Genomic DNA, 24,031 nt, shown 5'->3' on the forward strand with positions numbered 1-24,031 from the left:
GTGGGTAAGGCTAAGACCGATTCGGGCTTGGTGTTGCCGACGCGAACGTTTCACAGCGGAATTTCCACCACCAAACGGCTGTCAAGCCCTCGGCGCCCTGTCAGAACTGTTCATTCCTACGAGTACCGCTCGCGCGATACTCAATATGGGTGCGCGCGTTTCCAAAATATTGACATGCGATGCGTTCACGCCGTCTAGATGCCGGGCAATGATTTGCAGGTGTATGCGTCGAGTCAAGCAGCGTTCTTATATGGGCTGCTGCATCTCTTCCTGCTGGTTTGTTCGTGTTGTTCATTCGCTCACTACTGTCATTCATTCATTGCTTTCGTAGCATATACATTCGTTTTCATCAACATACAGCCGGTCTCTGTTTTTTACCTTTGAACACATAACTTCAAGATGTTTGCCAAGACTACTCTCATGAGCGCGTTTCTCAGCGCTGCGTCTGCCGGTAAGCCATTATATATCCCCCAGCAGTCAAGAACAAGATTACTAATAGCGCATTCAGAGATGATCTGGGACGGTCGCTTCAATGACTATGCCTCCTCCGCCGACATCGCCAAGTGGTCCTTCGCCAACCCTGTCGGCGCCTACCAGTACTACATTCACGGCTCCGGCCCCGTGACCGACTACGTCAATCTTGACACCACCTTCAAGAACCCCGCCGACACTGCTTCCAAGCAGGGTGTCAAGATCACCATCGACGAGACCGCGAAATGGAACGGCCAGACCATGCTGCGTACCGAACTCATTCCTGAGACCAAGGCAGCCATCAACAAGGGCAAGGTCTACTACCACTTCTCCATCAAGACTGCCGCCGAGAACGCCCCGACGGCCACCAACGAGCACCAGATCGCTTTCTTCGAGTCCCATTTCACTGAGCTCAAGTACGGTGCCTCGGGCTCGTCCAACACCAACCTGCAATGGCATGTTGGCGGCGTCTCAAAGTGGGACGTTGAGCTCGTTGCCGACGAATGGCACAACGTTGCCTACGAAATCGACTTCGATGCTGGTTCGGTCGCCTTCTGGCACTCGACTGGCAGCGATGAGTTGAAGCAGACGGCCGGACCCTTCGATGCTAGCACCTCTTCCGATGGTAAGGATTGGCATCTTGGTGTTCTGAGGCTGCCTGGTCAGGCCGACAAGGACGGTGCTGAGGATTGGTTCTTCAGCGGTGTATACATCGAGGACGGAGAGCTTACTACCAAGATTGGTGGTGGAGCTGCAGGTGCGGCCCCCGAGAAGCCTGTTCCTACTACGATGTCCAAGGTTGTCTCTTCTGCCGCCCCTGCTGCTACTTCTTCCAAGGCGGCTGCTAGCTCTTCCGTCGCTGCCGCTGAGACTCCTGCTGCTTCTTCGAGCGCCGTGGTCTCTTCCACTGCTGCTGCTTCTTCGGTCGCTGCTCCTATCAAGACCCCGGCTGCATCCTCGTCTGTCGCGGCTACCAGCGCTGCTCCTATTGAGACTCCTGTCACCTCCGCTACCTCATCTGCTGCCCCCGTAGCTAAGCCTACTGGTAGTGCTGGCTCTGACGCTGTTCTCCCCGAGGAGTTCACCATCGCCCAGTTCGTCGCTTGGCTCAAGGCCAAGACTGGCAAGAACTAGGCACGTGTCCAGCGTGAGTGCAGCTCCGAGTAATCAGCCAATTGGCAACCCATACATTCTTGTAGATATTATCCATTCTTGTTAGCTGTCACAATATACTGTCCGCAGCTCTTATTTTATACCTTGGTCCCAATGACATTGGATGGTGCTGTCAAAATTTCAGGTCGGCTCATTTCCTACACCATCGTGAACAAGTTCGTTGGCACAGCCGCATTGAAGTTCAGTTGTTTCATCCGATGTTGTTCTTTCTTTTCTCTATTCTCTCCTTAACGCCGCCACCGCATCATCACTTCCCACGTGTACAAATGACCCGACACCGGTGCGCTCTCACCCGCAACCCCTGCGAAGCCATCTCCAAATTTTGATCCGACAGGCTGATTCTCGCTAAGCTATATCAAGATTCGTGAACACGGAGGCCCTTCCACATACCTTGTTCGCGGTAGGAAGCATCGGCAAGAGTCCAGCTGACGCCGAGGGCCTCGACCTGTGAATCAAGACATCAGACTAGAGTCTCGCCGAACTGCACATGCCCCAGCAGACCGAAAGCGGTAGGCAGGTAACTCAGCAGTTTCAAGGCGATGTATCTGCCGAAGAGTGGTGGAAATCGCAACCGCCGTTGCAATCTTTGGCCGGAATGACTATGTAAGCCGGCTTCTAGCATCTAGACAATCCAAGGCCGTGTGGCGCTGCAGGCATTGGATTAGTATCCAATACCCTACCGTATTGTCATCATCCGAGTATGTGGCCGAACGACCACTCTGTGAATGCGGCCCGACCACCTTAACCTGAGTTTGTAACCTGGGGCTGTGTTACATCGTATCTTGCAGTTGCAGGTAAACTTTTGCCTGTCAGAAAGAAGGGCATCTATAATACTGATATCTTGCTAGAACACGAAACATCCGCGACGCTCGCTTCGTGGAAGCGAACCAATTGGGGTATTGCCCGTATTGCCGATCTACTTCCTCAGCCCTGGATCTACGAATTTTCGAAAATGAGAGGGGAATTTGCAGGGAAACACCGGGTTCCCCGGTTGTCTTCGAAGCTTGTCAGTCAGCACGGCGTGCAGGTGAAGCCGTGCGCTATTTCCGAATGCGTCGGCAACTTCCAACATTGGAAATCCGGAAAAGTTGTCAGGTACAAGGCTCGGGGCAAAACAGTGCGCAGGAAATACGAATGCGAAAATCGCGAAAACAACCTTTGCCATATGCGCTATCTCGGGTTGGGATCGTCCATGAACGAGCGTTGGGCACAGCCGTTAGCTGTGTGGCGTACGCCAAGATAAGGTTCGCTAAACATGGTAATACCAAGTCCCACGCGCCCGGTCGTACCCAGATTACGTCGGTCAAATGTAAAGATCCTAGCCTCATCTTCGCTGCTACGTACTGTTCGCCATACTAAGTCTCACCTCAAACAGTCTTCGCATTCTCCCCAGCTTACCTGGTCCAGGCTTTCGCCTCATCGGAGAACAACAACTCTTGAATAAGGCCCGATCAACGCAGTAAGACAAGGTGCGCAAAGACCTTCTTTGATGCTTGCAACGAATGACAAGCGGAGGATGGACAGGAACAGATCATGATCCGACCCGGAAGAACGACGTAGGCGACTCTAGGGAGCCGGGAGCATCATCCGCATCGTAGTCCAGACTCTCTGGTCGCCTGGGGGCCAGACATACACTCTGCGATGCAGTTTCACCGTCCGGAGTGATTTTGCGAAGACCAACTCAATTGCCCGATGATTCGGTTCAATGCTGCACTCACACCTAACAGTGGTCTCCGGGGCTAGAGCAATGCCAGTCGACATGTGTATATAAGCCCGTGGGGAAGATGCTATTGCGAAGCATCAATCCCAAAGGCCTCAATTTCTTCACACAATCTCCACTCTTTACTCTGATCTGTCATTCCAACTTTTTCTTCCGGTCGCAACACACATCATATAATCAAGAGGATGTCTACTCGCACTATAATGAGTAGGCCAGCTAAGATGCGCGCCCTTTGTCGTGCCTCGAATCGTTTCGAGTCGAGCCCAGTCAGGACGCTGGCAACCATGGCCGACTACAAGGCTACCCAATACAACGCCCCAATGGGCACCATGCCACCTGGTCACAAGGCCGTCGTCGGTAATCTTCAGACATTCGAGCTCCCTGAGACTCTCAGCGGCAGTGCAGCAGACAAGGCGCTTGGCAAGAGCATGATTGACGCTTGGAAGAGAGACGGTATCCTCCAGATTTCCATGGACCCCATCAACCGCAAGCTCGCCGATGCGGCGTTCCTGTGCAGCAAGAAGTTCTTCGGCCTCGACTACAAGCAGAAGGCAGCTTGCTTGGATGACCAGTCTTTCGCTGGCTACATCGCTTCGGGAGAAGAGATCACAGACAACATCGCCGACTACAGCGAGATCTTTACCGTCACGAAAGAGCTTACACAGTCCGATCCTCGCGTCCAGCAGAAGTGGCCTTGCCATGGTCCCAACCCATGGCCATTCACCCAGATGAAGACTGTCATGCAAGCTTACATGGACTACCTTGGCGAGAGCGGCGAGAAGATGCTGTCACTCATCGCCTGGGGTCTTGGACTCGAGGACGGCAACGCCCTGACCAGGTATACGCAAGATGGCTGGCACCATATGCGTGTTCTGCGCTTCCCCCAGACTGATAAGGTCAACGGTAAGGGTAAGGCTGGCCGCGGTATCGGCTCGCACACCGACTACGGTCTACTTGTCATTGCCGCCCAGGATGCGGTAGGCGGCCTCTTCATCCGCCCTCCGATCGAGGGCGAGGAGTACGCGAACTGGAAGGAGACCGCGGCCGGCAAGCATGAGGATGCGGATGGCTGGGTCTACGTCCCGCCTACCCCTGACGTCTTCACCGTGTTCCCCGTAAGTCACCCCAACCCACACGTTTCGAAAAACAGCCTTTCTAACCAACAATCCAGGGCGACATGATGCAATACATCACCAACTCTTTCCTCCCCTCAACACCCCACAAGGTCGGCCTTAACACCCGCGAGCGCTTCGCCTTCGCCTACTTCCACGAGCCCAACTTTTCAGCCGTCATGAAGCCGCTGGAGGGCTTCCAGGCCGGTCAAGAGCCTACTGAGGGTATCCACTACGGCACCCACTTCACCAACATGTTCATGCGCAACTACCCGCAAAGAATCACTGCCGATAGGATGAAGGCTGAGGACAGGATGGCTCTCCTTGATTCGCCTGACCTCCGCTGGAAGGACACACCTGCTATGGCTAGTCCATAAGCGAGAAAAGGATGTCTCTATAGATCTTTCGTTGACTTCGTTTTTTATTTGTTATCTAAACAGTCTCTTTCCTTTGTTCACATGGATTCTTGAGGGATGCAATGCACCCTGCGAGTATAAGGCGCCCCATCTCATGAGATAAATTGATACCATCTTACCAGTCTCTTTTCTTTCCTGTATGCCGTGGTTAGATCCAGAATGAAACTCATGATTAAAGACGCATTAGCAGTGCGCAATAACTCAAGCTTCATCTTTGTTCCAGATCCTCCTTTTTGACCAGCTGATACTCATCCACTGTTCCGTTCTGATAGGCGGCTAACGCCTCCGCGGGGATATCCCGCTGCCCAACCGGCAACATCTGCTCCGTATCCAACGCGTTTCGAATCAAAGCTAATGCGTCATACAAACTTTGATACCCTGGTATAGGCAGATTAGAATCTTTCTTGTTTGTCTTGAGAGCTAAGATGTGCATGTAAATCAGCGCAAGCGCGTGTGCCGGCGCAGTCATTGGCGTAGTGATGCCCTGCTGTAACGACCCGCTCCAGCCAAACGGCGCGATAGATCTGAACTGACTACTCATTGGCTTGTTGACTTCTAACACGGTGCCTACTTCGCAGATCTTGGAGTCGCGGTCCTACGCTTCGATACGGAGCCGTTGAGATGCGCTAGAATCTCGCTGTCGCCATATCTACCCATGCGCAGTGCGACGGTGTTTTCGGTCTCATTGTAGTCAAATTCTAGGGTATGGTATGAGGGGATGAGGTCCAAATTTGGACTGGCGTCGCTGCGGACGATGTTGAGGAACCTATTGCGTAGTTTCCATGATGCAAGAGACGTGGATTTGGCCATAGTGAGCTTTGGTTGGCGATGCGAGTACGAGTAGTTGCTGAGCAGCAGATATTTTGTGTGATCGACTCGTTGTCCAGTGACCGAAGAACTAGAACTAGTTCTCGGAACTTTGTTCGGCCTTGATAGTGGAGTCAAAGCTAACAAGGCAACAACAACACGACGTAAGGTCACGGGACGTGTGGAGGTAGTTGGGGAGTGGAAAGAAAGTACCAGTGAATAACCCAGCGTGTGCATCGCCTACCTTATGAGTGAATAGATCTGAATGGTGAATGGAAGAAAGGTACCACAGTGATTGATCGCTGGAAGCATAGCCATCACGGGGTAGCTGAGAAGACAGGCCATGTCGAAGTTGGTACGTTATTTCATATCATTGAGGAGTTTTTCGATGTACTCATAGCTCATAATCCTCATCGAAGTGTCTCATAGCACAGGATACTGGTACCGTAGATCCATAACAGGCTTATCAGATATTTCCCTTACTCTGGCAGACGTATTAGCGATGAGCCTTACGGACTTTTGAGGGATAGCGTACCGTAGTGAAAGTTACCGTCGTTGTTAATGATGCGCTCGCCCAAGTTGATGTCGCGAGTCTCAGCGTTGCCGTCGGCGTCGAAGAGAGTAGCACGAAGGACAGGAACGTCGCCGTCTCCCTCAAGTGCAAACTCGATGTTCTCGGCGGAGTTGGCAAAGCCCTCGCCGTCCCAGTGGAAGTTGCCTATCGCAATTAGTACAGGTTCTGTTACCGTGTCGAGGCTGGAGGTCGTTCATACCGTTGTCGTTGCCGATGCAGCTGTTGAGGTCAATCTCGGCGTCATTCCATTCGCCTTCGGCGGTCTGGAGACGAGCCCTCAACATATGGCCGTCGTCGATGCGGATGTCCTCAGCGGTGTGGTAGAAGGTCATGTTGGACAGTGTTTGGGTGGTATTTGATTTGATGTACAGAGTTGATAGACGCTAGAGGGTGTTCAAGTGTGTGAAACAAAGAGAGAGGGTGAGAGATCCACAGTGTAAGGAAGAAGCTGAGGGCTTTATACAAGATTGTCGGCCGAGTACCGGCAGCCCCACGGCGATGATTGAAGTTACAGTGACCCATTTGCCAAGCCAACAAGCATTGCGTAGTCAAGATCCACCACTTGTGCGACTCCATGGGGTGATCGAAAGCCATGGCCACCCTTGAGTCTTACCGTCTGCCATTCAATTCCCTATGATGCCGTGCCGAGTGCCGGCTTGGAGGCGGTGACTGTTTACACGAGATTGCCAGATTGGGTAAACTACGTAAGTCGCCGGGCTACACAATGACCATGAGCAGCTGCATAAACGATTGCCAAGCCAGGGTGTTGCGTACGGCCATGTACGCGCCCCAATTTGCGCCCCGTGGCTGTGTGTGAGTGGCTTTACATTAGTGGCCTGACCGCAACGTGCATCACGAGTGGGTCCTGTGCGCCGTTTGCCAATCAAGCCATGCAGTCGCGATCGTGGCTGTGCAGGCGAAAGAGGACGTTGCTTCCGCAGAGTGAATGCTTGTATGTTGATGGTGTCGCGGCTTTCGTCGTTTTCGCTTGGCAAGCATGTGTGGTGTGGTGTTGAGGATGGAGAAGGAGGAGGGCCGACAAGGAGATACAGGGTGCACGCTAACCATGCGCTAAGTCCGCACGGGCCGGACCCGTGGACCTTCCCCACTCCGCGATGGCACGATGATCTCGACTTGTGCCAACGTATTCTCACACCTCATTCAAGGCAAGAATCAAACATCCTGGAGCTTACGTTGACAACAAATCATCTGTTTTGCATGTTGTGATCCTGATGTAGGCTACAGAGTGTTCGTTATTTTCGTTGTATGAGATGGTCGCGTCAACTGAGCGATTTTTTACTCAGATTTCACCGCTTTCTCTCCGCCAGATGTACTGAATCGCTTTGGTTCGTTCTCTTCAACAGTACGGTGGGCAGAGACTGGTTTCCATAGCAAAGTTGATTATACTTAGGTCATCTACGACGACACTGTCCGGGCAAGCATGGGCGTTGGACAGTAGTCAACAAACCTAATAGCACCAAGTGTGACGTAAGTGATGGATGTCGTTAGTTTACAGATGCACGAAGATCTGTTCTCCCAACCACACGTATACACAATTCATCGTTCATGAGCAGGCAGCTCTATCATTGTGTCTTCTCTGGCAATGGGGTAAACTTTGAACAAACCCGACTCACTCCAAATTAGACCTGCAAACATTGCGCATTCATAATGTACGTTAATTTTAATAGCCTCGCGATGTGTTTATTATTTCACTCGCTGCGGCTATGCATCATACGTCTATGCAGTTTGTAGCTCTCTCAAGAGAGGAAGTCAATTATGCCAGAACTACAACTAGACAGGAAAATGCCTCAAAGGCCTCGCAGCCATTTGTCACCAAAGAAGTCAGGTCTTAAGATTTTGAGCAAGGCACTCAAAGCTGCAGGGTTGACACCCGCAAACATACCTGCTAACCCCATTCCAACCGTCCTGAAGGACCACGATCTCAGCTGTCATCACCGCGAATCCCCCTTCACTGTATACTAGTTGACACAACACATGTAGATTACTCTTCTCCCATCTAGAACTTCTTCGCCACTCTTGCTTGACGACAACGATCCCTCTTCATCCCGTTCCTACGTGCTTATCGTTCGCGTCGTCTTAACATTTCAGCATCCAGAGGCTGCGCGATGCTGCTACAAAAGAACGAGCTGCAACGCCCTCTTACTACGCTCGCCACGAATTACTACTAGACACACAATTACGACGGCACAGCTATTGAAGAAGAGATGTCCTTCAGCGCCATACCAGTCTGGCAAGAGCCATCGTCGCTACAAAACAAAGAGAACACGTGCGCGCATGGCGATTGCGCGAGTTGGGAGAATCAGAGGAAGGGATGCAGACATACATGGGGCGGGTACGCTGTGATGTCAATCCTACGCAACGGTTTCCGCATACAAGGCATAGAACAAGATAATAGCGTTGAGTACCACCCAGATCCTCCTTCTGACACGTACGAATATCCTGAAGCTAAAAGGGACAAGCGAGAGACGGCATTCATACCCAGGAACTCAGAGTGTGTCTACCAAATTGTGCCCTGTTTGAGCTATGGTATAGCATGTTTCATTCGAGGAGCTATGCACTATTCCTGCTGTAGAAGTATCTGTTGCGTACAAACGAACCCGACCAGAACGCAGGTGTGAATGCGACTGTTCTCTCTGTGTCTGTAGTTGGACTGAACCTACAGGCCCCTAACGTCACCCTCCCAGCCAATCATCTTGCCGCCATGCTTCTCCTTGGATGTTTCATTGAATACCTTGATCATGCCATTGACCGAATCTTCAATAGTCGTGTCGGCTTGCGGGGCGCCGAAGTGATGTGCGCCGGCGTTGCCGAGATCTGTCTGCACCCAGCCAGGGTCCATGACGAAGGCATTGAGCCAGGCGTCCTCGCTGTTGATGCGGACTGTGAACCAGTTCACTGCCGCCTTGGTGGGGCCGTACGCCGCATTCGGGATGGGCGGCTGGTTACTATTCACAACCAAGGTTAGATTTCACTTGGGACAAATGCAAATGAAGTGATGAGGATGGACAACTTACGCGATAGCTCCGGCGGTAGACCCAATTGGCACGAAGATTGGCTCTCTCGACGACTTTTGCAGAAGCGCACGTGTGGCCTGGTAGAGGGTAAGGAAGCCGAAGACATTAGGGGCTAAGTGGCCGCGAAGGTCGTCGAGCTTGAGCTCGGCTACGGGTGGCCAGGCGTATGAGACGCCTGCGTTGGCGATGACGATGTCGAAGTGATCGATATCGTGGCTGTCCTGCAGCTCCTTGACGGCGGAGAAGGCATCCTGGTCAACCGAAGCATCGAGCTTCACGACGATGAGTTTGCTGCCTTTGGCCTTGGGCAAGTCGGCCAACGCCTTTGACGAGGGGTGCGCGGGGTTACGGTTGCCAGCGATGACGGTGTGGTCAGGCTGGGCGAGGTACTTCTGCAACAAGCCGAGACCTAGGCCACGGTTGGCACCAGTGATGAAGACGACAGTTGAATTCATGGTGAAGGCGACTGATATGTGCTGGGTTGGTAGAAGCTGAAGGACGGGCCGATTGGTTTCTGGATTTGATCTGGTCTGCCGAGGCGAGTTCAAGCATTTAATACTCACTGCTGGTCGCTTACTTTGATGCTGCTGGTGTTGAATAGAACAAGGGTATCGGTGAGACTACCGATGCAGCGGGTGGAATGCTTACCATGCTGCGAAGGCACGTCCAAGGCACAGCAACGGACAAATTTAGGCGCACCACAATCAGGAAACTACATGAAGCGCAAACGGAAGTAGCGAGCAGCAATGGTACAGTATCGGGTCAGAAGTACATGCGTACAGAGTCGCGTGGCGTGTAAGCAATACATCTCAGTATTGGACAAGGATAGGTATGTGCGTCTGTGTTAAATTCACGACCGACGTTCGTCCGTGTCGGGAGAGATGTAATCCTGCATACAGGGCCGCCTGACGTCGCAACAATCACACTGCTCCTCTGGCCCTACCCTTTCCAAATGGGAAAAGTCCGTGGAAAAGCTCCGGGGCTTGTCCCAAACATTTGGACGAACATCCATCAGAAAGAGGTCACAAAGCAGCTGAAATCGACATCGCGTATCATCAGCGCCATCTCACCCGGCAACGCGTTGAGCACGAGCTCGACGCTACCATTCCTCTTGCGCGGCAAAACAAAGCATATACGGCCGCTAGAATCCCATTGTTCCATAAATGGCCTGATGGCTTGAGGCTTACCACCATTGACCCAGTGCTGGCCGCCAAACTGCAGGTCATTGAGCGGGTACATGAGAAGCGACGAGACGACATTGTCAAACGCAGCCAGCCCTCGGCCGTGCGGCAGAATGCTCAGGTCTTCGACACCTCGCGCGACGACATAGGCGTCCAGCAAGGCTTCGTGTGTGGCCGAGTCTGCCGTGAGAGCTGCCAGCGTGCGATGGCACTGGTTGATGAGCGTCAGATTGCCTAGGTACGGCGCAGGAATGGCATTGAAGTAATTCGGTTGGCCATCGAGCGCCATGTGCAGCTGCGCCCCGAGGACGTCTAGGGCAGCGACGTCTTCGCCCGCAACTCGCCCGCTCTGGGTGGCGGCGAGACGATGGGCTTTGGCTAGACTCCGCCATATCAATGCGCACAGTGCATACATCCCGGACAGGCCAGATGATAGTCCTGATTTCGACCCGTCGATACACTGCTAGCCCAGGTCGGAAAACTGGGATTTCGAAACATGGAACATGGCAGCCTGCAGCCGCGGAGGCTATGCTGCTGGAGAAGCTGGCGGTTTCAGTTCACTCTCTGAATTGCTCTCCTTGTTCGCACCCAGCTCAGGTGGCTCGAGATCAACCATCTTCCACACCTCGAGACCAAGGTCACTAACGGCCCGTCCCGAACCCTCGCACTTCCAGATGTCGTCGATCAAAGCACGGTCCGCACTCTTAGACCCTGGCACTTCCGCTGGTGGACCGCCTTGCAGGGCGTGACAATGGGCAGCCCACAATATCGATAAGCTTTGGAATGCAGAATGGGGTGAGCGACGAGGATGAAAATGACGACGTATGAAAGAGGGCAGTGCGGTTAGTGAAGTAGATGCCAAGATTGCAAGGGACGCGTAGATTGTCCAAAGACAAAGATCAAATCCACAGGGCGCAATAACAGACTCAAAACTTAATTTGGCTTCTCTTTATGCTCGCTCTCACGACGAAGCTACGGTAGTGTATACCCCCCATCAATTACTAAATTCGCCCCGGCTATTCGAGCATGTCAGCAACCTGGTTTTCATATCGCAAAGAAAGAAGACTTACTCATATAACTACTCGCCCCACTCGCCAAAAACACATACGCCCCCTTCAACTCGCCCGTATCACACAGCCTCCCCGCAGGGACCATGCCCATCCACTTCTCTCTCCACTCCTTGGGATGCACATCGAGCATATCCGTCGCAATGAACCCGGGAGAAATACAATTGACGCGCGCGAAATCCACCCACTCGACACTCAAGCAGCGAGCTAGCTGCACGACACCCGCTTTCGACGCGTTGTAGGCTGCCTGTTTCTGCGGGACGTTGACGAGGATAGCGGAAACGCTAGCGGTGAAGATGAGGTTGCCGTGACCTTGCTGCTTGAAGATTACTCCTGCGGCTTGCGCTGTGTAGAATGCACCGTCGAGGTTTACGGCCATGATGTGGCGCCATTGTTCTTCGGTGTAGTCTTCGGCAGGGTGGTGTGTTGCGATTCCGGCGTTTGCGACGACAATGTCTAGACCGCCGAAGTCTTTTGCGATGGTGTTGATGACGCGGGTTATTTCTTCTTTGTTCTCAACGGAGGCTTTGTAGGCTTGCACTCGCACTCCTGTCGCGGAGGCGATGGACGAGGCGATGGCGTCGGCGTCTTTGGTGCTGGAGTACAGGATGGCGACGTTTGCGCCGGCTTCTGCGAGGGCTTTCGAGGCGGCTAGCCCGATCCCGCGGACGCCACCCGTTACGGCTGCGGTTTTGCCTTTGAGTGAGAATTGGGATGTGACATGTTCGTCGGGATTGGAGGGCTGTGCAAGAGGCATTGTGGGCGATGGGAATCAAGGTGGAAAGTAGAAAGGATGCGATGGGAGAAACCGTTCGTAACCAAATCGGCGTGCCATGGCGATTTCGATTTTATCGGATGATGGCTATCGGAGTGGGTATACCTGCTCTGCAAATATACCTACATCATGTGAGTAGGGGTGGTGTCATTTAGCGCATTGGGGACACACCCCGCGCAGGTTGACGGTTGCCCTTGACCCCACGATCCCCGCACTTGTGCTTCGTCACACCCGACCTGCGTCCAGGTATACTGGTCACGGGCATACAAGATGAAGCTCTTGAACTCAATGAGGCGCTGCAGTCGATTTGGAAAACAACATGTCTTCCGTAACCATCACTGAGAAGGTGAGATCACTGCAGCAGTGCGCTGTCCTAGTCTGAAACTGATTCATTCTTCAGAACCCGGCCTTCGTCCTTCGTGCAATCAAAGAAGTCGCATTCGAAGACCGCGAAGTGCCTCAGCTACGCGACGAGCATGAAGTCCGCGTACATGTTGCGCAAACAGGAATATGCGGCAGCGATGTACACTACTGGCAGCGTGGCCGCATCGGCGACTTTGTCCTGACCAGCCCGATCATCCTTGGTCATGAGAGTTCTGGAACGGTCGTGGAGGTTGGCTCAGCCGTCAAAAACCTCCAAGTTGGAGATCGCGTTGCCATTGAACCTGGTGTGCCTTGCAGGCGATGCGACTACTGCCGATCTGGCTCTTACAACCTTTGCAACGATACCATCTTTGCGGCCACGCCACCTTGGGATGGAACACTTGCAAAGTACTACACTGTTGCCAGTGATTACTGCTACAAGATTCCTGACCATATGAACATGGAAGAAGCAGCAATGGTTGAACCGGTCTCGGTCGCAGTCCAGATCTGCAAGGTTGCTGATTTGCGCGCGAACCAGACGGTGGTCGTCTTCGGCGCGGGGCCCATTGGTGTACTGTCGCAAGCAGTTGCAAAAGCTTCGGGCGCGAAGAAAGTCATTGCTGTCGACATCTCCCAGGCAAGACTAGATTTTGCCAAAGCATATGCGGCAGATGGCGTGTTCTTGCCTTCGAGGGCAAAGGAAGGGGCTGACCCCGTCGCCCATTCGGAGAGTATTGCTGCAGCCATCAAAGAGCAATTCAATTTGGGCGAGGGTGCAGATATTGTCCTGGAATGCACAGGTGCCGAACCGTGTATACAGGCCGGCATCAACGTGGCGAAGAAGGGTGGCACCTATGTCCAGGCGGGTATGGGCAAGGAAGTAAGTCTGCATTTCAACCGTATCTCGCTATTCAGTTGCTGATGGAAAACGCTAGAACGTCGTTTTTCCCATCACGACGGCCTGTATCCGCGCATTGACCATCAAGGGCTCTATCCGCTACTCGGTTGGCTGCTACCCCAACGCAATAGACCTGGTGGCCTCAGGTAAGGTGGATGTGAAGAAGCTCATCACGAATAGATTCAAGTTCGAGGATGCCGAGAAAGCTTTCGAGCTAGTGAAGGCTGCGCAGGAGGGTGTTTTCAAGGTCATCATAGAGGGTGTGCAATAAATGTGGACGGGGATGGAATCGAAATGCTGCATGCCATATCTCCACGTTATGATGATGGAAAGTTGATGTGCCAATATCAAATCGCAACCTTGTCTCTGTCATACTGCCACAAAACCATGCGCCGAAAGCAGGTTCAAGTGTGTGGAGCATTGCTGCGCAACACTTCGGTATCGGAATGCGTGGCCACGCGGGACTAGAATAGCGCCATGAGCCGAGGGGCTGATAGAGTTCCGTCCTCACAGCAAATGCAAGTGGTGCATGGACAGGCGGAATGCAATGACGAGTCTGGTGTGTCAGGCACCCGATGGTTGACTGTGCTCCGTAACGAGGTTCCCTGGGCTAGGCTAATATGACGCAGTTAGCGTTGGGGTGACAGTCGACCGTCCACCTGACATGACTCGCGCATCACCCCATACCATCTCGATCGTCGCTGCATCCCGCATTCCACTAGCATGAACCGACGCTCAGAACCTGGGGTAACAATGCCATGTGCCGGCTGTTGGCATACCCCATAGCCGGGTCACGCCAGACCGTATATATATCCAATGATAACCTATGTTTCAAGCTTTCTTGTTGATTGATCAGAGGACTTCTCCCGACTCTACTATCCACTGTCATCGAGATTGCAACCATGAAAGACGCAGATATCGTTGGCCATGCCATAGCGGAGGTACTGCCTCAGACAGACAAGTACTGGTTCCAAATCCCGCACTTGCGACGCTTGAACCTGATCTTATTGGTACCTCTACTGTCCTCGGCTGTGGCAGGATATGATGGTAAGTATAGCGTCGCCACGCATTTGAATACAAACGAATGTCGCTGACACTCGACAGGCTCGTTGATGAATGGTCTCCAATCGCTTCCCCAATGGCAAGAATACTTTGGCCACCCCACCGGAGCGCTTCTCGGTCTCGTCAACGCAGCACAGTCGGCCGGCTCCGTAGTCGTGCTACCGTTCGTCGGAGTGCTCTCTGATCGCTATGGCCGGCGTATAGTGTTGTTCAGTGGTCTCATCGGTGTGATCATTGCGACGATCATACAAGCGACAGCAACAACATTGGCGCAATTCGTAGTCTCACGAGCTGTCGTTGGCGCGGCGGGCATGTTCGTCGTCCAACCCTCCCCGATGTTAATCGCCGAGCTGGCCTATCCGACACACCGAGGCAAGTACACAAGTGCTTTCTGGACCATGTACTACCTCGGTGCTATCTTGGCTGCGTGGACAACGTTTGGGACTCAGAACCACTCGGGGAATTGGAGCTGGAGGATACCGACGATCTTGCAGGCTGGATATCCACTAGTGCAGCTTGCATTCTTTTGGACCTTGCCTGAATCCCCCAGGTATGGATTTTGCGCCCTGTATAGAGCTTCATAAGCACTAACATGGTAATTAGATGGCTCGTAGCCAAAGAGCGACAAGATGAAGCGCGAAAAATCCTTGCCCTATATCATTCTGGTGGTGACGAACATAGCCCGTTAGTTACCCGAGAGATGAGCGAAATCGTTTACGCCATCCGCCAAGAGAGTGCAGCCAAATCGGTACAATGGAGTGCGCTTGTTGCCACACCTGGCAACCGGAAGCGGCTGTTCCTCGCCGTATGTGTCGGTGGATTTGCACAGTGGAATGGCATAGGCGTCGTGTCTTATTATCTGACCTTGGTATTGGACTCAATCGGCATAACGGATCCATTCATGCAGACGCTCATCAATGGTCTGTTGCAGATCTTCAACTTTGCCGCAGCTGTGAGCGCGGCTCTCTTGGTTGACCGACTGGGACGACGAACGCTTTTCCTCTGGAGTGGCGTCGGCATGCTAATCTCGTACATTGTCTGGACAGCATGCTCGGCAATCAACAACGAGGACAACAACAAAGCGGCAGGGTATGTCGTGGTGGTGTGCCTCTTCGTTTTCTATTTCCACTACGACATCGCATATACGCCACTTTTGATGAGCTATCCGACTGAAATCTTCACGTATAGTCTCCGATCGAAGGGCATCAGCTGTGAATTGCTCTCCATCTATGTTTCGTTGGTCATCCAGGCGTTCGTCAATCCGGTCGGCATGGAGAACCTGGGCTGGAAGTACTACATAGTCTTCTGCTGCTTGCTGGTCGTCTTTCTCGGGGTCACGTACTTCCTCTTCCCAGAGACGAAGGGTCGGAGCCTGGAGGAGATTGCTGAAATCTTTGATGGCCCTGGAGCGTCGCCTGATGCAAATCTTGTGGAAAAGGACGAAAAGTTCGACAAGCAGCATATCGAGGTAGCTGAGGTATGTTGATTGGTAGATTGTTGTAACCAATAAATTTGGTGTGTTGTCTTTGTAGAGACAAAATCGTGCTTCAACCCCATGCAAATTGTGAATCCGAATAGACATTGGGTCCGCTCGGTCGTGGCTGTCCTGGATCATCAATGTCCGGAAGGAAGTCAGACCAGAGTCCCCCTTGCATCAGTACATCGGCCTCAGCATCATTGGCATTAGGCCACATCATGCTGTAGACGTTGTTGATCTGTGTCTGTGGGGACTCCTCGGTAGCATGTTCCAACAGGTCGCCAGCGGGAGTCGCGAGCACATGTGCATCCTGTCCAGGAATCTCAGATTGTAGGAACGGGCCACAGAGACGTTGAAGTACATTCAGGCAATCCTGAGCACTCGGATTGATTGATGACAATAGCTGCATAGTGTGCATTGTCCGCCTGATTTGCGCACGCCAACTTGCCGAGGAAGGTGAAGTAGGTTCGTTACGCAAACACACGCAGGGTATGAGCGAAGCCTGGAACAAGAAGTACAATGAGTACCATGCAGACATCCGCATGGGCGGAGAGCTAGCCCAAAATGCATTGATGGCGTCAATGCTCATCTCAGCTTCACGAAGACATCTGGCATACGCTTCTTGCACTGATGCCGGTACAGTATTGTCCATGTCTTGCGATCTGGCTTGCAGTACACGGCGAATGACATACGGTCGATACATGATGATCCTGAAGTTGCTCAGCCGCCACCACATAATAGCATGGCTAGTCGCGAATTGAGCGGGTACGGTCGCTCCACGGCGATACCAATCGGGCACTGATGACTGCCATCTGTCTATTACGGTATCATCGAGACGGATCAGCTCCGTAGCGGCTGGAAAGGGCATCGATATGACCTTCGTGTATATGTCATTTGTCAAAATGTGGAATTTGGACTGCATAATGACGGCACTGAACGTTGTGACGTGGTCCGCCTCGCTCGGCGCAGTGCGTGACAGGTTAGTCAAAGCCCTGTCGGGAATGTTCAAGGGCAAATGAACTTCAACGTTCTTGTTGGGCCAGGCCAGAGGGCGACCAAATGTGACAGCTGCGCCGATGTTGAAGACAAACATGGACCACCACACGCGCCGGCGGATCTCCATGTTGAGTGGGGGGATGCCCCAATGATTGAACTCCTTGTGTAGTCCCAAACCGATGGCCATGTGAAGGGCAAGGCCAAGATAGTTGTACCCACTGTTTGGCTTGTTCCGTTTCTGCAGATAGTTGGACATGAGCGTGAGGGTTTGGACAAGGGTGATGTTGCCTACTTCCAAGCTCTCAATCGACAGGTTGGACTTGGCAGCCATGAACAATCTCCTGTCTGTGTCGGCCGGGCCTGTAGCCGTTGTAAAATGGCCTATCGCAGCGACCATGAAAGCGAGCGCATGCCAGCTGCGACCATTGGGGCGAGGAATGACCTGAGCGTATTGAGCACGGAAGGTGTGTTCCTCTACGAGCGGATACGAGATGTGGTAGAGACCGAAGTAACCGTTGATAGCGGCATCGAGGTCGACGGCTCCTAGGTCAAGGCTGTCCCATAAAGGGGTGTAAAGCCAGTGCCCATGGTCTGGTGTAGTTGTGTTGAAGCTGGATATGGGTGGCGCTTTCCGCGAGGAATGCTGCGCATCGGGAAGGAGCAGTCGCAACATGGCAGCACCTGACGCGACGCCTAGATACCCCGCCTCATTCTCATCGACTGTGAGTGAAGCCATGCCATCGACGACGCGCTCGTCTTCCCCAGGAGAAGTATGTGTATATGTGCTCGCGGCGTCTGTCTCGGTGGGACCGCTTTCCTGGGATTGTTCATCCCAACTAAAGTCAGCTGGCCCAGAAGGCGGCCCCTCAAGCGAGACTTCAATAGGCGGTTCGTCGGTTGCGCCACCTGTGCCGGCGATATCTTCGTGTGGGGATGGCGCGTCGTCGCCCTGAGCGTTCTCGAGCTGTCGTACACGCGCTTCGGCTGCTTGGACGCGTTGTTCCGCGCGGGCGAGTTGAGCCTGTGATCGACGAAGCTGCTCTTCAACTTGGGTGAGATATTTGCGAGTCAATGGAGTCCTGCTGTGTCGTTCGTAGAGACAGTGTCTCCTGTTTCTCTTGCAGGGCCCGCATTCTGGAAGCGTCTTGTCACATCGCGCTTTCCGTCGGCGACATTCATTGCAGGCTTGGTCGCGGTCGTGGTCGCGGTCATCACGTGCGAGGCTGTCGATGCTGTTCATATGCGTCTGGCCCGCTCATGCTTGAGGGTGATGTTTTGCTGTGTTGGGGTGCGACGAATGGACGTCGCGGGGTTGAGCTCAGGGTTCACTGACTCGGTCGTGGCGCCGGAGGCACATACAGGCGAGTCATTCCAGACCGTTTTCACTATATCGATAGGAGACACAAGCCAGATCTGGGGAGCGTATACATTAAGTCGGGGTCTTTCACTTTCACTGTATTTACACTTTCGCAGCCACCATCTTCTGGGTTACAGCAAAAGTCATTAGCCTTACTAGGGGTGGCTACAATCCATATCACATCTACAAAACATTATCAAGGTAGAAGTATACAATGTCTTAGCAACTCCTTACTTATCAAGATCTACAACGCATACATGCGACACGAATACTAGCCACCCGGCTTGACCCGGCTCTCGAAGAGCAATGCTGTAGTTTGGAAAACACGTGGTAACCAGACTCCACTTCTTCACCCCGGAACCAACACTGTGGATGGGAAATGCCTCTGCTCGTTTCTAGTGGTGAAAGATCATTCTCACTGTCTCACTCACCACGAATGATGCGTACTCCTAATGGAAGAGGTGATCTACTCACTCACCTCCAACCAGACTACAGAACACAACCCCTCACAACATCAGTAACGACACAACAGGATACGATCGTATAGTCCGCGCATCCCCACTCAACCATGGGCCCAACAAAACCACCCCCCTCACTCCCCTCGCCAGGAGAACACACATCCTCACCGCCTTCGACTACCTCTACCTCCACACCTACAAAGCCCTATCCACTCCTCTCTCTCCCAAAAGAAATCCGGCAACAGATCTACTCCCACCTCCGTCCCGTAACCCGGTATCACATCATTCCCCTCCACTCAGATCCACACCACCTCGCTCTGGTAACGACAACAATCCCCGGTGTATTTCTACTCGCGACAAACCATCAAATTCACACCGAAGCATCCTACATCCTTTCTCCTCACCTCGATACCATCGTGAAAGCCCCACCGAAGATAATACTCCACGCAAACAATCTCCCCGGCCTAGTAAACCTCCACGATTCCTTCAGTCTATCGCGAAATCTCTAGACCTAGATGCTAGGCCATGTAGAAGCCCACAGCCGACCCTTCACCGCACGCTACATCCGCCACTATCGGCTCGGCACTCTATCCTCCTCTTCGCTAGCCAAGAAGCTCAACCTACCCGCCCTCAATTCCTCCACAAATCCACGCGTATTGGAAGCAGTAACAACCTTCATCCTCCGCATCCTAACTTACCTCCCCACCACAAGCCCCTCACCAACCCTACATAAATACCCACCTTTGGGCATCCTAATCGACATACCTACCTCCCCAGCCTTTACCAGCACATCCGTAACCACCACGACCTCGCTGGCCCGCAGTATCGCATACAAAATCTTCTTCCCGCGCCATCCCACGCCCCCACGCTCCCGCCCTGGTTTCACGAACCTGCCGTGGTTGTTGCAGAGAATGGTGTACCATGCGTGTTGGGCATCTGATTCCAGTGCCGCGGTGTGCTTGAGTATCCACGTAAGGTTTCTGGGTAGTGAGGGCTATGTTTTGGAGGGATGGGCAGGCGGTTGGAGCGTCAGGGAGAGTGTGGTGCATAAGAGTGTTATTAAGGGTGTAAAGAGTGCGAGGAGGAGGGGGGAGGGGTTTGTTTATTATGGGGGGTTGGCGGGCGGGGATGTGGTTTGACGACTGAAATGACTCAGTTATATCGGAGTAATGGTCCTAAAGGAGATCCAAACTTGCATAATTAGGGTATACGGAACAGCCCAATCTACGTACGATTATTGCAATCTCAATCATAGTACGAAACCGCCTGTGGTAACTACCTTCCAGCTGCGCACGGGATGCGTATCTTCCAATTCTACGCACCACCAGAGCACTTCCTTTGTCTTGTCAATTTGACCACTCTCCTCGTAGGCTCTCGCCATCGCATACCACGCTTCGGAATAGTCCCAGCCGACACCAAGCTTGGTGAGTGTGGAGAGTAGCCCGAATGCGCGGTCACGGGCCGCAAGACGGGTAAGCGTGGGTGACGAGAGCTGGTTCTCTACCGACGGTGTGTGAGAGGTTAGGTATTTGGTCTTCGATGTCGACGCCTTTGTGTGAATTGAAGAGGCCGATGACTGTAATGGAGGCGAGACGATGTCGGTATTGGCGGGCTCCAGCGGTATGACCTCACTGTAGATATCCAAGAGAATATTCGATAAGCCGACAATGGCTTCAGGGTGATCAGGGAAATGTTGTAGAGCGCGCTCAAAGTCTGCGCGAGCTTCATGCTTCATCGACTGGGCCACGAGCTGTTCTGCGCGCTGTAACATTGTCAGTAGAGGTAACATCGAAGTTATCAAGAGACTTACAGCTGCAAACACGTCCGCCCACAACTCCTCAACACTCTTACCTCCACCCCACCCCTTGTCAGCGAGCGCCTTGGCGGTTGAGTGTTCCAATGACACTTCAGCTTCAAATGTTTCGACCAGCTTCAATGCCTCAGCAACGGCTTCCCTGGCATCCTGAAACATATGCGCCCTTGCATATAATCCAGAGATGAAGATCCATATGCTGACCAGCAACGAGACTTTCTGACGACGCTCTTGGATTTTGGAAAAGTGAGGGTCCGCAGGAATGTAATCCGCATGTGGCAGACGCGAGGGTAGGCGGGTGTCTTGTCTGGGTGGCTGTTCTTCGTGACCCAAAGGCGGAGAGGAATGATCTAGGTTATGGGCGACAGGTCGCAGTGGTGTGTCACCCTTTTCTATTGACTTTCTTGGAGAGCTGGGATTGGAGGTGCGTCGGGGTGACTTTGAGTTTGCAGTGTTACTGCGTGCACGATTGCTGTTTGGAACGTGTTCTGGAAGCGGCGGTACCTCTGGAACAGCGTCCTTGCCTGCCTGGCCATCATCCTGCTTGTGGTGGTGGAACAGATGGTGCCGGTGATGACCGTTAGTAGGAGCTGCGCCGTTGTCATCAGTGACTTGGATCGCAGGGGGCACTTCTGGTTGTGTGGTAGCTGTCTTGGAGCTGACGACAGATTTACTTCGATCAACAGTTTCTTGCTGAGTCGTTCTGACTGACCCTCGTCCACGGAAAATACTTCCTCGTGTGCCCGAGGCGGTTTTTGGAGGCGCCAGCGACGCAGGTTCGGGTGGAGTCTTGACTTTGTCAGCCGCGGGATCACCAAACAGTCGACCATATAGTGCAAGGAGCTCGTCGCACCCGTCAACCGCAGCGGTAGCACCATCGGTGATCTCGAGAAGAGAAAGCTGCGTCATCTTGATCTGCAGTATGTTGCTCTTTTCGAAACGTTCCATTCGATCGACGATACCGGATTCAAGAGGCTCTTGACCAGCAGCCTCGTTGAGGTGTTCACTTCGGAATGCGCCTGAGTCACGGCCAAAGAGAACGGCAGGATCGCCGAATTGTTCGAAAGCCGCTTCGCATGCCTTCTCAGCAGCGTTGTACTCAGACCGTGACGTCAGAAGCAGGGCAAGAAGATGCCACACGGGTATCAGCTTGCGTTCGCGTCCATATTCAGTGGTTATGCCGCCCGATAGAACACCGTCTGCACTGACTGTCGTGTTCTTTGTTGCTGGGGAAAGCGCGCGTTTGGCGATTTTGATTGCACCGGGGATGTCCCTTGTTTCCGCGAGCACCAAAGCGAGAGCGTATAGAGCTTCCACATTGTGCTCGTCGCCCAGATTAGGCGAGAGTGACTTCCTTAGGTACTGTACAGCCTTTGCCTGAATCGTGGCCCGTGCCTCAACTTCGTAAGTGAGCCGTGCCCAGTGTGCTTGACTGATGCCAATGGCACAATAAGCGGCAGCTAGGGCCGTGGGTTCGACTAAAGATGTGGTCGAAGCGATTGAGCCGGCATCAGACGTTGAGCGAAGGTGATCTGCCTGCTCCAGCCAGTGCTCGATACTGTGAGCAATCTCGAGAGCCTTCTCGGCGTCAAGTCTAGATCCCCAACGACAGAGCATCCTGATGGCCTCGGCGGAAGTCCTCAGTACCGTGCTATCGTCGTCAATGCCAGCCTCGAGTTCGCCTGACTTTTCCGATCGATCCTTGTTCCGTGTGATGATCTCAACATAAGAATCGTAAGCTTTGAATGCCAATTCAGGCTCGGCTAAAGACGCGTGGACAACGAAAAGGTGGCGCAGGATCTGGGTAGAGTGGTACGTCTTGGTGCCTGCTCGATAGAGGATCTAGAGCTGTCAGATTCTACCCGTGTTGCAGTAACATGACAACTTACATCAAGCACGCCTCGCGCGACACCCTCCTTTCCTCCCTCGCCTAGATCATCATCGCTCCAAGTAGGACCGCAGAGGAGGCGCCAGTTGTCCATGACGGAATCCACCCACGTTTCGACTTCATGATTGGTCTCGCTGGCTTTGGGAAAGTGTGTCTCTCGTATCAACAGGTTCTCGTAGACAGCCTCGACCCGTTTTAGCTCCGCCCGCTGCCGTAATCGTGCGTCTGACTGTGCGGTAGGCGTTGGCTTCTCTTGTATGATGGGTGTGGAATCGGGTTCGTAGGCGAGATCATAGCGGAGGATCGTTGATAGCGAGTCGTAGTAGGCCTTCCATGCTAATCTTCGATACCGTGCTGAATTGCCCACGTCTGATGCGGCGTTCTTGGAAGTTGCATCCCAGAACTTTGCCCAGTAGCGGTAGGTGCGTAGAGCCTCGGACGCGTTGATTCGCTCGCTGAGGCCCATAGACTGGTCGGACAGCTGGCAAAGACGGACTAGAGACTGTTCTCCCCACATCTTAAACTGGGCCGATTCGGTGTTCGGGGTGGTTGTCGAGGACAGCCAGGGTATGATGGACGAGTAGATGGTGGCTGCCTCGCCGATTGCACCTGTCTTTTCGAGCGCGGAGCCTACATCGCGTCAGTTCCCGAGCCAGAGTGGAGTTGCACAATATTGCCGTACCCTTAAGATATGTGCCCTTGACCAGACACACCCGAGACCAGCCGCTCAACGTGCCTGCTTCGCCCGACAGCTGGGTCGCGACTGCCCCAAAGTCCTGTGGAAGCCGCGCAACTGCCAGTCCCGGCTCGTCCAGCACGTAATGGGCCCAGCCGAGGCAGACGTTGGCCTGGAAGGCGTCTTGACCCTGCGTGCCATCTTCTTCGATTGTTGCGAGCAACGAGGGTATGATCTGTGACAGGTCGGTGGTGGATGTGGTAGAGGAGGCAGTCGAGGGCCTTTTGGTGCTGTGTGCGGCTATTTGGGCGTCGGATCGCGCTGTGAGGGTGAGGCCTTGGGTCGCCGTTAGCCCTCAGAAAGACCAAACAGAGAGGTTTGCTGACATCGTCGGTGCGGCGCATGCTTCTCGACCTTGCGACACAGCTCAGGCACGTCGGCCCACCGTCCGGCGCATCGTGCCTCGTCCAATTGCTGTATGTAGCGCTTGGCCTTTTCGCTCTCAGGGGGGGTCTGTAGGTCCTGTAAGCTACCGTTGTCGAGCATGACGTTGCGTCGGCGCCCGGGGGAGAGGGAGGAGAGCAACCTCGACATACCACCATGGTGCTAAGAATATGCCTTTGGCTCTGGACAAGGTCGCGATATCTGTAGAATCATGTTCGACAAGCAATACTGAATGCGACGACGCCGGCCATGGCTGTACACATGTCAC

The 24,031-nt window shown here is 53.3% G+C and overlaps 12 protein-coding genes across 12 annotated transcripts; 5 read left to right on the top strand and 7 right to left on the bottom strand.

Moving 5' to 3' along the window:
• BKA58DRAFT_202391 (uncharacterized protein) lies at positions 1-1,879 on the top strand. Its single transcript, XM_046165853.1, has 2 exons — positions 1-451; positions 509-1,879. The coding sequence occupies exons 1-2, from the start codon at positions 400-402 to the stop codon at positions 1,603-1,605; spliced, it is 1,149 nt and encodes a 382-aa protein (XP_046022953.1). The 5' UTR covers positions 1-399; the 3' UTR covers positions 1,606-1,879.
• Positions 1,880-3,648: 1,769 nt separating this feature from the next.
• BKA58DRAFT_319259 (uncharacterized protein) lies at positions 3,649-4,853 on the top strand (the record flags this gene model as incomplete). The annotated part of the gene is made up of 2 exons (XM_046167707.1): positions 3,649-4,479; positions 4,536-4,853. The coding sequence occupies 2 exons, from the start codon at positions 3,649-3,651 to the stop codon at positions 4,851-4,853; spliced, it is 1,149 nt and encodes a 382-aa protein (XP_046022954.1).
• A 303-nt stretch (positions 4,854-5,156) lies between these two features.
• BKA58DRAFT_202420 (uncharacterized protein) lies at positions 5,157-6,072 on the bottom strand. Its single transcript, XM_046165854.1, has one exon. The coding sequence runs from the start codon at positions 5,934-5,936 to the stop codon at positions 5,460-5,462; it is 477 nt and encodes a 158-aa protein (XP_046022955.1). The 5' UTR covers positions 5,937-6,072; the 3' UTR covers positions 5,157-5,459.
• Positions 6,058-6,750, bottom strand: BKA58DRAFT_202434 (cyanovirin-N family protein). Its single transcript, XM_046165855.1, has 3 exons — positions 6,473-6,750; positions 6,235-6,417; positions 6,058-6,183 (listed from the first exon to the last, which is right to left on the bottom strand). Exons 1-3 carry the CDS (start codon positions 6,603-6,605, stop codon positions 6,179-6,181), a joined length of 321 nt encoding a protein of 106 aa, XP_046022956.1. The 5' UTR covers positions 6,606-6,750; the 3' UTR covers positions 6,058-6,178.
• Positions 6,751-8,700: 1,950 nt separating this feature from the next.
• BKA58DRAFT_387761 (uncharacterized protein) lies at positions 8,701-10,235 on the bottom strand. Its single transcript, XM_046170599.1, has 2 exons — positions 9,309-10,235; positions 8,701-9,239 (listed from the first exon to the last, which is right to left on the bottom strand). The coding sequence occupies exons 1-2, from the start codon at positions 9,761-9,763 to the stop codon at positions 8,951-8,953; spliced, it is 744 nt and encodes a 247-aa protein (XP_046022957.1). The 5' UTR covers positions 9,764-10,235; the 3' UTR covers positions 8,701-8,950.
• Positions 10,236-10,319: 84 nt separating this feature from the next.
• BKA58DRAFT_441312 (uncharacterized protein) lies at positions 10,320-10,778 on the bottom strand (the record flags this gene model as incomplete). The annotated part of the gene is made up of 1 exon (XM_046173812.1): positions 10,320-10,778. One exon carries the CDS (start codon positions 10,776-10,778, stop codon positions 10,320-10,322), a length of 459 nt encoding a protein of 152 aa, XP_046022958.1.
• A 404-nt stretch (positions 10,779-11,182) lies between these two features.
• Positions 11,183-12,730, bottom strand: BKA58DRAFT_202463 (oxidoreductase). The gene is made up of 2 exons (XM_046165857.1): positions 11,560-12,730; positions 11,183-11,505 (listed from the first exon to the last, which is right to left on the bottom strand). The coding sequence occupies exons 1-2, from the start codon at positions 12,311-12,313 to the stop codon at positions 11,462-11,464; spliced, it is 798 nt and encodes a 265-aa protein (XP_046022959.1). The 5' UTR covers positions 12,314-12,730; the 3' UTR covers positions 11,183-11,461.
• Positions 12,483-14,141, top strand: BKA58DRAFT_202453 (chaperonin 10-like protein). Its single transcript, XM_046165856.1, has 3 exons — positions 12,483-12,677; positions 12,732-13,574; positions 13,630-14,141. Exons 1-3 carry the CDS (start codon positions 12,651-12,653, stop codon positions 13,861-13,863), a joined length of 1,104 nt encoding a protein of 367 aa, XP_046022960.1. The 5' UTR covers positions 12,483-12,650; the 3' UTR covers positions 13,864-14,141.
• A 353-nt stretch (positions 14,142-14,494) lies between these two features.
• On the top strand, positions 14,495-16,654 carry BKA58DRAFT_412491 (general substrate transporter; the record flags this gene model as incomplete). The annotated part of the gene is made up of 4 exons (XM_046172356.1): positions 14,495-14,639; positions 14,697-15,204; positions 15,258-16,100; positions 16,597-16,654. 4 exons carry the CDS (start codon positions 14,495-14,497, stop codon positions 16,652-16,654), a joined length of 1,554 nt encoding a protein of 517 aa, XP_046022961.1.
• Positions 16,655-16,727: 73 nt separating this feature from the next.
• BKA58DRAFT_422081 (fungal-specific transcription factor domain-containing protein) lies at positions 16,728-18,367 on the bottom strand (the record flags this gene model as incomplete). Its single annotated transcript, XM_046172814.1, has 2 exons — positions 16,728-16,758; positions 16,824-18,367. The coding sequence occupies 2 exons, from the start codon at positions 18,365-18,367 to the stop codon at positions 16,728-16,730; spliced, it is 1,575 nt and encodes a 524-aa protein (XP_046022962.1).
• Positions 18,368-19,052: 685 nt separating this feature from the next.
• BKA58DRAFT_320042 (uncharacterized protein) lies at positions 19,053-20,081 on the top strand (the record flags this gene model as incomplete). The annotated part of the gene is made up of 2 exons (XM_046167745.1): positions 19,053-19,431; positions 19,477-20,081. 2 exons carry the CDS (start codon positions 19,053-19,055, stop codon positions 20,079-20,081), a joined length of 984 nt encoding a protein of 327 aa, XP_046022963.1.
• Positions 20,082-20,083: 2 nt separating this feature from the next.
• Positions 20,084-24,031, bottom strand: BKA58DRAFT_422082 (uncharacterized protein). The gene is made up of 6 exons (XM_046172815.1): positions 23,916-24,031; positions 23,706-23,832; positions 23,326-23,655; positions 22,645-23,273; positions 20,753-22,597; positions 20,084-20,704 (listed from the first exon to the last, which is right to left on the bottom strand). The coding sequence occupies exons 1-6, from the start codon at positions 23,919-23,921 to the stop codon at positions 20,192-20,194; spliced, it is 3,450 nt and encodes a 1,149-aa protein (XP_046022964.1). The 5' UTR covers positions 23,922-24,031; the 3' UTR covers positions 20,084-20,191.

The sequence above is a fragment of the Alternaria rosae genome (assembly GCF_020736505.1).
Source record: "Alternaria rosae strain MPI-PUGE-AT-0040 chromosome Unknown BKA58scaffold_7, whole genome shotgun sequence".
Taxonomy (NCBI): domain Eukaryota; kingdom Fungi; phylum Ascomycota; class Dothideomycetes; order Pleosporales; family Pleosporaceae; genus Alternaria; species Alternaria rosae.